The 12,113-nt window shown below is 37.8% G+C and overlaps 1 protein-coding gene across 4 annotated transcripts in view; it reads left to right on the top strand.

Annotated features, from left to right (window-relative positions):
• PRDM15 (PR/SET domain 15) overlaps positions 1–12,113 on the top strand; it is a 54,433-nt gene that overhangs the window by 29,535 nt on the left and 12,785 nt on the right. For all 4 annotated transcript variants that reach the window (XM_088144700.1, XM_015888427.3, XM_088144701.1 and 1 more), the window contains 5 exons: positions 2,578–2,709; positions 4,286–4,420; positions 5,858–6,021; positions 6,945–7,024; positions 9,755–9,874. In XM_088144700.1, coding sequence (XP_088000826.1) covers positions 2,578–2,709; positions 4,286–4,420; positions 5,858–6,021; positions 6,945–7,024; positions 9,755–9,874 — 631 coding nt within the window. The remainder of the gene's footprint in view (positions 1–2,577; positions 2,710–4,285; positions 4,421–5,857; positions 6,022–6,944; positions 7,025–9,754; positions 9,875–12,113) is intronic.

Here is a 12,113-nt window from a genome sequence, read left to right as displayed (position 1 = left end):
GGCAACTCACTTCTGAAAAACCTTGCCAAGAAAACTGCAGGGACTTGTCCAGGCAGTCTCCGAGAATCAGACACAATTAAATGGATAAAAAGCAAAACAAAACATTTCAAGGGCAACAGGTTGGGAAAAGCTATTTTGGGTTATCTGGGATGTCTGACTGCCAATTTTATACTGAGAAGGCTCCCTCATAGTTTCTGCCTTTGAGAGTTATAGCCAAAACAACAGAACAGACTTTGGGGAAGAGATCAACATTCCATCTCTTCTCCAGATGCCCTGCAGAAAAGAAGGGTCTTCAAAGTTTTTCAAAAACTTAACAGGGAGGGGGCAGTCCTTGTATTTGGGGGGAGATTATTCCAAAGGAGTGGCACCATTACCAAGAAGACTTTTAAAGTGTTTTCTCTGCTTGATCTTATTGGGCAGACAGATTATATTCAGAGCAAGCAGCGTCTGACCTACCCAAGCCCTGAGCCATGTAGGGTTTTAAGGATATAACTAAAACCTTGAATTATACCCAGAAATGAATTGGCAGCCAGTGCAGCTCCTATAGTAGAGGTGTTATGTAGGCAAACCTCAGCTCACCCTTTACTTCCTGGGCTGCCATATACTGAACCAACTTTTAAATAATAGAGCAAGTTGTAGTAATCCAAACATGAGGTGACATAGGCACAACTTACCATAAGCAAAACCTTTTGTACCATGATTGGTTGCAATTGGTATACCATATGTAGTTGTGCAAAAACCTCTTGACCATGGCCTTCACCTGTTATTCTGTTCTGAATCATGTGTCCAAGAGAACTCCCAGATTGCAAACTAACTCCATCTGGGAGAGTACTACCAGATCTAAGGATTAGGTTTAGACTAACTTCAGCATTGGCCTGGTTTCCAAAGTCACTCCATCTTTCTGGGATTAATCTTAAGCCTGTTTTCTCCATCAGATTCAAACAGTTGCTAAGCCTCAAGGATCAGCTGCATCTCCTCTTAGCCCAGGATGGTGATAAACAGCTGGGTATCATTTGTTCATTCTTTGCTCCTGGTTGACCTTGGTCAGTGGTTTCATGTAGATGTTGAATAGTAGCAGGGAAAGGATCAAGCTTTGTGGCATCCCGCAGCAGAGCACCCAAGGAGTCAACTTCCCACTATCTACTTGGGGCCACCTACAAAGAATACCTAGAAACTACAGGTGATCCTGAAATGTAGTGGCCTGACTGCTAGTGGGTGCGGTGTTTGTCGTACCGATGTCACTTTAGTAACTTAACCCTGGTACCACAATCACTGCACGGGTCACCAACAGATTTTGCGATATAATTCACAGTACCAATTTTAATCTATAAAGCCTTGCAGTGCTTGGCCCTGGCTATCTTCAAGACCGTCTCCTCTGACTAGAATCTACCCATCCTGTTAGTGGAGATGTTTAGGATTCCCTCCTATGTGAGATTTGTAGAATTGGCCCCAAGAGAAAAAGCAATTCAATAGCAGCCCTGACACCTCAGGCAATCCACTGAGGTGTGGGAGACCTCCAGACTAACAAGTTTTTGCAAAGTCTTAAAACAATTTTTTTCGGATAACTGTGATTTAAGCACCACCAGCCTAGAGTCCCTTTGAGCATACAGAACTAATTGAGAAGTGCATGGATTTCCCGCCTAACGTGCAGCCATTTGTTTATTAAAATTATAGCCCAACTTTATCAACTGCCAGCCAGTAAAGGTGTAGTGAAATGAACATTTCCTTTATTAAATCTGCTAAGCATTTGCAAAGCTTGAGTTGGAAGGACATTTTAAATAGGGAGTCATTCCCTATGGACAAAAGTGACCTCTGTTACTACCATGTCATGTTGAGTAAAAGTATATCCGAGGAGGAAGTACTAGACCCATAATTAAGCTCCTGCAATCACGGACATTTGTGGGGGGAGGAATGAGCAAGAAGAGGCAGTGGCAATGCATGCGTCATGATTTCATGGCACCATTTACGTGCATGTATCAAATATTATGACACAGTTACATCATTTCATCACTTAGAGTATATGAGGATGTTATGATGTGCATGTCATTTTAATGGTATTGTAGCTTGTAATGGATGCTGGAGCCTGAAGTACAGTTCTATCCATGTTGGTTGTAGTGAAAGTCCCATTTACTTTCATGCATTTGTAAGATTGCAGTGCTATATTTGGTCCTTATTGAGATAATAGGCACAAAGAAATAATCTGAGCAAGAAAGCTGTTTCTTCCAGCCTTTTTCATTCTTAAAAGAGGCTTAATAGCCATATTTACATCATACGGTTGTTAGGATAAAACCCATTGCAGTATGTTTTTAAAAGGTAAATAAGGAGATCGATTTTATAAAATCAATTCTACTGAATTTTGTGTAACAATTTATAAATGAAATCATTGAAATGAATTGGGAAGATGTGACTAATTTCATATTAATTACTATTTAAAAAGATCCCATTACATGAGTTAATCAGGGGAAAATAAACTTACTTAAATGACATCAGTTTAAAGAAGAAGCAAATATAGCTTGTTCTATAATATTTCTGTAATAGGAAAAAAGAAATTAATCTATCAACATTTTTCTTCTCCAGATTTTTTCCTGCAGGAGCAATATGAATAAGCACCTTTTGACCCACGGAGATAAGAAATATACATGTGAGATTTGTGGCCGTAAATTTTTCAGAGTCGATGTTCTGAGAGATCATATTCATGTTCATTTTAAGGTACAATGTTTAGCTGTGTTTAATAGAGTTTTATGCCAGCCTGAAGTTCAGCAGGAGTAGGAAGAAGTTACTCAGAAGAACTGAGAAAACACTGAAAGCGAGAATGCTAGAATAACCATTGCCTGGATTGTTTAGCAACAACTGAAATCTGAAGGCCAGTTTTGAAGTTGCATGGCCTTGATGTTTCATCTTGCAGCCAAACATCATATAAAATAATAAATATTCATGTTATTATTTTATTTATTTATCAACATATTTGCATGCTGCTGCAATCAAAAATAACTCAGTGGATCATGAAAAATTCCAATATAAAACAAACCTCATATAAAAATTAAAAATACAACAACACTACAAAAATAGAAAGTAAATTAGGAGAAGGCTCCCCCCAAAAGCTGTCAGTAGAAGCTTGCAGAAAACCAACTAATAGGAAGGCAGCCTGATCCCCATAGGAAGGCTCCACAATAATGGCACTGCAACAGAAGAACAGTGTCTCTTTGCCTCAGCCCCCCAACCTACTGAAAGTGTGCAACTTGCAGTAGTTTTTCCCTGGTAGATCTAACTGGTTGGGCTGAAAGCTGGCTGGAGAAAGCAGTCCTGAAGATATCCAGATGCCAATCCATGAAGGGCTTTATAGATCAACGTTGGCACCTTCAGTTGGCAACCAATTGGCAACCAATGCAGAGTCTGCAAACTGGTGTTCTGTGTTTCTAACATCAGGAGCTCGAAAGTATGTGGGCCACCACATTTTGAACCAACTGCAGTTTTCAAATATTTTTTTAAGGGCCACTCAAATAGAGACCATTACTGTCTTCTAGCTGGAGACTAGGACCCTGATGCATCAGCAGCAATCCCAACTTGCCAGGTTCAGCTTCAGTCTGTTCTTTCTCATCCAGGCCCTGACAACCTCCAGGCACCAAGAAAGGGAGTCAATAGCATCTCCCCAAGGCCCAGGGTGAAGATGCACAATTGGGTATCATCAGTATATGATGATACTGCACTCCAAAGGATTGAATGGCACCTCTAAGCAGCTTGATACAGATGTTTGTTAGTTTGTTTATTTATCCAATTTATATTGAAAAGCAAGGGAGACAAAACTGACTCCTGCAGCATCCCTCAAGTCAGGGACTACTGGGACAATCTTTCCTTCCCCACCGATACAGATTGGAATCTCCCACTACAGAAGCTCCCAACCCTTGCAGGTGGTCCAAAATGATACCACGGTCAATGGTATCAAAAGCCATCAAGTGATCTAAGGATTACTCCATCCAGGTCCTGATACAGGTCATCCAGGACAGTGGCCAATGCTGTCTCCATCCCGAAACCAGGCCTAAACCCTGACTGAAAAGGGTCCAGATGATCCACTTTCTCTAAGACAACTATACATTTATAATCAGAGAGAAGCTTAGCAACAGGAGAAAAATAGATGAGGTAATAAAGTTATCTCAATAGAGATAACTGAGACAGGTAGGCTGTTTTTTTCAGAGATTTTATTAAAATATTACGGAGTGTAATTACAGTAGCATCAGCTTCCTTTTTGGTTGAATAAGATATTTTATTTGAACCATCCTGTATACAGGACATAGCAATAATGGATGACCACCAGAGAGAAGAGTTTATTGGCAAAATTGGAATCTCTTCAGAAGAAAATGATGACAACTCAGATGGAAGTGTGGATTCTGAGCCTCACAAGTATAGCTGCAAAAGGTGCCAGGTAGTTTTACTCCTTTCAACATTTTGAGGTGGGATTGGTTGGAAGTGCCATGAAAATTGTTGAAGGTAGTGAAAAAATATTTCAACATCTGCCCTGATCTGTGTTTTATTGGACACATACAGATTTCTTGCACATGCAAGCTTTTTCTTTTCAATAATGATGGATCTTTGCATGCAAAAAGGATACATTTTGCCTCTATTAAAATAAAAAGAGAAGATACTGTAAACAGGAAATCTTTATGCATATATTGCAGTCATTGAATTAAGAAATCACTGGAATCTTTGTATCTGGTGGCAGATCAACAGAGTTGACCAGTAGATAGCCAATAACCCTTAGTGTAGATCATAAGTTCTCTGATAGTACTCCAAATTGTTTCTCAAACCTAAGTAGATTATGAGTAGTTTTAGCTCAATGTGTACTATGTCACTAAACTTGCATTATTTTAAAAATTCCTGTTCTCAAATCAACAGCAATTCACTCTTAAATACAGATAGTCCTTGCTTAATGACCCTAATTGGAACTGGAATTTCCTCACTAAGTGAAGTGGTCATTAGGCAAAATATCACATGACCATACCACTTGGTGATGGCAGTTCCAGTAGTCCTGGTTGCGATTGTTAGGTGAAGACCGTGCTGTCATCAGGTGAGGACCTTGTGCTTCTCCTGCCCTGTGCAAATTGCCAGCTCCATCTGCTGCCCACTCCCTGGCCAGGCCCAGTGAGCTCACTTTGGCAGATGAGGCTGTGCCGCCCTGCCATGCTTGCCTCTGCATAAATTCCCCCCACCAGCCTGTCTCCCCTCCATCCCTGCACTTTTGGCTGCCCTGCGCTCCATCGCCACCACCTACCCCTGCTGCTCCCTGCTGACCTTCGCTGTCTTCTTCTACTGCTGACGAGGTGCGCCTGGGCAAGGCAGCTGCTGGCTTTCCATGACACCTCCACGAAGCTTTTGCGAGGCCTCTGCAAGGCCTCACAATGCCTCCACAATGCCTTTGCAATGCCTCTGCAATGCCTCCGCAAAGCTTTCATGACACCTTGCGTCATCTCTGTGACATTTCCACAGTTGTAAATGCAGGTGGACTGCCAAGCACCCAAATTTTGACCCTGTGGCCAAGGGCGGGGGCAGTGCAATGGCCATAATTTCAAAGACTGGTCGTAACTACCATCATCGTAACTTCAGTCACTGAACAAATGGTCGTTAAGTGAGGACTGTCTGTATATATTCCACTCTGGTTATATTCTGCTATATTTTTAAAATATGTTTATTTTTGTGGAAGAGTTTTTGCAACAACAACCCAAAAAACAAACTAAATGAGTTAGACGTGAGATTGGTTTTTATCATAGTAATTAGAATCCATAGCTGATAATGATACATATATTTTTAAAGGATCATCCCCTTCCCTTCAGTGTTGTGTATTCACTGCTGTTTCATTTTTCAGCTGACATTTGGCCGAGGTAAAGAGTACTTGAAACACATCATGGAAGTTCACAAAGAGAAGGGTTATGGTTGTAGCATCTGCAATAGACGCTTTGCTTTGAAGGCAACTTACCATGCTCATATGGTCATACATCGGGAGAACCTACCAGATCCCAATGTGCAGAAGTAAGTGAAAAATAAAGCCGCATTAAGTACACTCTTAACAGTTATGCATGGGCAAATGTTGCATGAGAAACTATGCAAGCTGTTTCATAATCTTAATGGTGAAACCTTAGCAAGGTAAAACAATTTGAGGGGAATGATGGACTGTGAAACTGGTCTGGTTTTATTTTTACTTAAAGTACTTAAAGTGAATTTATCTCTGGAAAAGAATTTTGCACGTGTGCTGTCCTGGTTGCAACCATTTTCCTTGTCATAGAAAAGGATATAGTTTTTAAAGGTAGTAAATCATCATGTGAGCCAGTTTGGTGTAGTGGTCAAGGCACTAGGCTAGAAACTGGGAGACTAAGCCCTAGTCCCTCCTTAGGTACAAAGCCAGCTGCGTGACCTTGGGCCAGTCACTCTCTCTCAACCCTAGGAAGGAGGCAACTGCTTCTGAAACCTTGCTAAGAAAACTGCAGGGATTAGTCCAGTCAACACTAACTCAAAGGCACCCCCCCAAAAAAATCATAACAATAGCAGCAAAAGAAGTTTAAAAGTGCTTCTTCACTGATTCTATCAAGATATTGTGACTAGAGTGTACCTTCCAGGGCAGTAATCCATGCAGAAAGTATATTCTTGAAAGTATCAAACCAACCTTTTCCTGTTTGACATCTTGATAGATATGATGGGATTGCAACTCCTGAAGGTCATGTTGTTTGAAAAATCTAAGAACTGAGATCCCAACAAATACTATGTTAAGGAAGACTGAGCTAGATAGGCAAATATGTACTGAAATGTACAAGTAGGCTTTTCCACAGTTCCAGGTGCTATGGTACTGTTATAATAAGCTGTTTCCAATATTTTTCTCAAAATTCATACCTGAGATTATAGGGATTCAGATTATCACAAAAAGAATCTTACAAGTTGATCTTTATTTCCTGTTTTAGATATATCCATCCTTGTGAAATCTGTGGAAGGATTTTTAACAGCATAGGGAATTTAGAACGACATAAACTTATTCATACAGGTAAACTTCTCCTATTTCTGCTTTCTGAATAAGAAAGATTTTGCTCATCTTAATTCTGTAAATGAATTCTGTGTTCCAATTATTTTTATTTTTCATAATGTACAAATTGAAAAAAAGAAAAAGAAAAAAAGGCAAAGATTAAAAGAGTTGAAGAAAAACAATAGAAGAAGTAATACATATACAAACATTTAACAAAATTACTTCTGACTTCCTTTGCGAAAGATATATACAAAAAACTTTTCATACAACCTTGTTTAACTTTATAATAAGACTTCTACTTTTCCCAATAGTCTATTATTATAACAAATCATCAAACCCATATGTCACTATTTGATTATGGTCAGTTTCGTAGAAGAAATCAGTAAAAGGCTTCCAGTCCTTCTTAGATTTTTTCAGTGTTTCTTTCTTTATGATCACTGTCAATTTTGCCATCGCCACGAGTTCTGACAACTTAACTATCCACTCTTCTACTGTAGATAATGCCTGATCTTTCCAGTATTGAGCCAGAAGCATTCTCTTAGCCATTGTCATGTAAAGAATTAGAGTCCCATGTTCTTTTTCTAAATATGTATCCATCATCCCCAATAAAAAGATTTCTGGTTTCAAATGGATGTCCATTTTCAAAACTTTTTGCATGACTGTATGTATATCCACCCAATATTATTTTACTTTTTTACAGGACCACCAAAGATGATAAAGGTTCCTTCCTGTCTTTTGCATTTCCAACAAGCATTCGATATTCCTTTGTACATTTTGAAGAGTTTATCTGATGTCAAATACCATCTATATATCATCTTGTAAAAATTTTCTTTAAGATTATAGCATACTCTGAATTTTAGACCCTTTAACCACATATTTTCCCATTGTTCAATCTGGATATTATATTGGAAATCTTTTGCCCATTTTATCATACAATCTTTTCCTAATTCTTCTTCTGTTTCCAAAGTTAACAATAATTCATACATTTTAGTTATAAGATGATCATCATTTAAACATAATTCAGTCTCAAATATAGTTTTATCACTTTTGAATTCATATAATTTCTTATCAACTTTGAATCTTTCTGATAATTGCATATATAAAAACCAGTGGCATTCGAAGCTTAATGAGGTCAAATCTTCTCTAGTTTTCAATCTAATATTGATGATATTCCAACAAATCCTTATATTTTGTCCAGTTGTAATTCCCCATCATCTCTGTTCTATGATATGTTTCTTGTGGAGATAACCATACTTGGGACATATTCTAGATTTATATTTATTCCATATTCTTAGGATGGCCCATCCAATATAATGATTTCTGAAGTCCGCATTGGTCTTAACCATATTATAACACAGATAGGTATGCCACCAAATCTCAAGTCATGGCCTTCTAAGTTTAATAATCTTGTGTCTCTTGATGTTAACCATTTTTTTGCCTGAACTAAGCAAGATGCTGCAAAATATAATTTTAAGTTCAGTAGGGCTGAACCTCCCCTCTCTTTTGCATCACACAGAATTTTAAATTTACTCTAGGTTTTTTCCCTTGCCAAATAAATTTTGATATCTCCTGCTGCCACTGTTTAAACAGTAGTTCTGTGGTTAGTACCGGTATTGTTTGGAATAACATTCTTGGTAGGATGTTCATTTTTACCACAGCAGTTCTCCCCAATAAAGATAGATGTAATTTTTCCCATCTAACAAGGTCTTTTTTCACTTCATTCCATGTTTTTACATAATTGTTCTGATACAACATCCAATTCATATTTGTAATACCTAAATATTTCACTTTTTAATCTATGTTAAAACTGGTTTTAGTCATCAGTTCAGTTTGGTCTTGCGATCCTATATTTTTTGTTAACATTTTTGTTCTATGTTTATTAACTCTGAAGCCCGCCAATGAGCCAAATTCCTTTAATTTATTCATTAATATCTCTGCTCCTTTCAGCAAGTCTTGTGTCATCAATACCACATCATCAGCAAATGCTCTTAGTTTACGTATCACACTTTTTATCTTAATTCCTTTTATCCCATCTTCTTTTCTTATATGTTCAGAACTTCCAGAACCAATGTAAATAGGAGTGGAGACAAAGGGCATCCTTGTCTCGTTCCTTTTTGAATGTCGCTTAGTGGTTTTAGATCACCATTCACTATAATTCTAGCTTTTGTGGTCTATATATGTAGTTGAGAATTCTGTAGTTGAGAAAAACCAATGAATAGTTAATTTTGTTTTGTTTTGTTTTTTTGCTGAAAATCTTCCAAATGCCTGCATTTTGGAGGTGTGATTAGAAGGATATTTATTTATTAGATAAAGCCTATAAAGATTACAACAGAGGGGTGGTTCACATTTTGCTGAATATTTTGTTTGAAATTGGTAATATTTCCCCACAGTTCTTGCTTCTGTTCTGTTCAATTCATCCTTGCAAGGTGGAGTGGTGAGATGGTTTCACAACAGTCCAGAGAGAAACCACTGTAGCTGGACAACTGAGAAGAATTGGCTTTCCCTTCCCTAACTCCTGTTTTAGTTGGATATTCCATCTGGATTCCATCTAGAGTAGAAACTTGTTGTGGTCACTTTTTTGTCCTCCAACTTAGTATAATTCAGCGTTTTAAAATATCTTATTATTTGCTTCAGTCATTCAGGTTTTTTTATTTAGGGGGATATTTTTGTTTGCTTTTTTTTTTTTTTAACTTGCGTCTGAAATATATATTTTCTTCTGTTTAAATAACTTTTTTTTTTTTTTGGGTGAAGGTGTGAAAAGTCATGCCTGTGAACAATGTGGTAAGTCATTTGCAAGGAAGGACATGTTAAAAGAACACATGAGAGTCCATGATAACATCCGAGAATATCTGTGTGCAGAATGTGGTAAAGGTATAGTATCTTATCTGTAAGGCATGAAAATATGAATTTCTATGGCTATTTAAATTAAATTAAATTTCTCATAAAATACTAGAATCAGGCATTTAATTTTATATGAAAATGTGATCATATGCTGTAACATTCTGCCTCATTTCTGTTGGGTTTGTATGTGTTGTCCTAAGCACATTCTTACTGATTCTGAAATGGATTAAGGTATTATGGCTGCTGATGTTGATGCATTCATGGTTCAGGCCTTCTCTTATTGGAATCTCAGCCACACAGTTGGCCTTACCATTAGACAGAGTGATGTAGCCACTTCAGAAAGCTGACATTAGGTATTATGAAAAAGTGCCAACTGTTAATTGTTATGATCAATAAATAATTATTAATAATAATATTGAGAAATATTAATTACTATTAATAGTATTGCTATTAATAATTAAAACATTACTGATTGTTAATACATATATTGTATTTAGTGTTTTAGCAGTTGGGAGAAAGATGGGTATTTGTGAATTTTTCTGCTGTGGAGGATAAAATAACATGGCCAGTTTTGGACATGGAGGTAAACTAATTGCTGCTGCACCTTAAATATTAAAATATTTTGTTGGCCCTGAACAGGTCTGACATAAAATCACTAGTATCAGCCAGGATCTGTGAGCATTTTGGGCTATAGAAATACATTACTTCTATAATATAGTTGCCCTCATGATTTAGGCTAACCCACTCTTCAAGATATTTGTAAAAATAAAAGCAGGGTAAAGAACACTGTTCATCACCTAGAGCTCATTGGATGAAACATAAATTATCCAAACAATAATGTACTGATTATTTAGTTTTCAGTATGAGGCCTAAACATTTTTAACACTTCCTATTTATTTCAGAGGAAGCCTCATTGATTTTGGCTTCCAGATATTTTAGTTACACAGCCAAGATATATGATACTATTGGTTTTTAGAAACTGCACATAAGAATTGTACCAAAGATAACTAAGTATTCTGATAAGACGTAGGCTAAAGAGAGTTATCTCTCTCTATCTACTTACATGTTTTGGTAATTTGCATCCAGGATATGAGCTTGATTCCTTGAGTTTTCTATTTGCTGGACAGACCTATTTACTCTGTCTTTATTATCTCTATCTCCATCTCTATTTTAGCATTGATTGTCTTAGTTAAAATATGTAGGTTCCAACTTTGCAGTATTGTTTAATTTAATTTATTAAATTTATATGCCGCCTGACTCCCAGCGACTCTGGGTGGTTTACAAATTGTTAAAACATTCAAAAACAAGTAGCAATACAAAAAAACACAAAGAAAAGGAAGAAAAGGCCATCTTCATCAAAGGCCTGGGTGAAGAGCCACATTTTCAGGGCCCTTCAAAATACCAGTAAGGTAGAGGCTGTTCAAATCTCAGGGGGAACCTTATTCCAGAGGGCAGGCACTGCTACAGAGAAGGCAAGCTTTTGAGGTCCCAATAGATGGCATTCTTTAATTGATGGAACCCAGAGCATGCTAACCCTACCAGATCAAACTGGCCAGGCAGATACCATAGGAGACAGGCAGTCCCTCAAGTAACCAGGCCCTATGCTATGTAGGGCTTCATAGGTAGGGACCAGCAGCTTGAATTGCACCCAGAAAGAAACTGGCAACCAGAACAACTTGCAAAGCAGAGGTGTTACATGGGCATACCAAAGCATGCCCATCACTGTCTTCACCACTGCATTCTGGACCAGCTGAAGCTTCTGAGTGGTCTTCAAGGGCAGTCCCATGTAGAGCACATTGCAGTAGTCAAGCCGTGAGATGATCAGGGCATGAGTGACTCTGAAGGGCCCCTTAAGGTTAGGCCTTAACCTCCATTGTCATATTGTTTCCTGCTTCCCTTGAATTCTGTAGAACGATATTGAACATTATGAATAACTTATTGATCCTAGATTGTGTTTTCAAACAGCAGCTGAATGGCCAGAATTCTTTCAATAACACAATTGCAAGTACATGATAAGCTTTGCAATTCAGTTTTAAAGGCCTGTTGCTGAGTCTTTCAGAGCTTACTTTCATGGGTTTTCTTTAACTTTGGTAAGAATTATTTTCTCACTTTTAGTCAATTCTTCCAGTAGTCTTACTCTTTTCCTTGGAACTGTTCCTTGGACAGTACATTCTTGTTCTCAGTCTGCAGAAATAGAGTCAATGGGAAAAGAAAAGCATTGTTCTAGATGAACCAATGGCTTTTCATCAACTCTGTCTTAGGAGTCAAG

The sequence above is a fragment of the Python bivittatus genome, unplaced genomic scaffold (assembly GCF_059951505.1).
Source record: "Python bivittatus isolate LINGU-HERP-01145 unplaced genomic scaffold, Pbiv_v1 ctg000350_np1212, whole genome shotgun sequence".
In the NCBI taxonomy this organism is placed as follows: domain Eukaryota; kingdom Metazoa; phylum Chordata; class Lepidosauria; order Squamata; family Pythonidae; genus Python; species Python bivittatus.
This window is presented reverse-complemented; position numbering and strand designations above follow the sequence as displayed.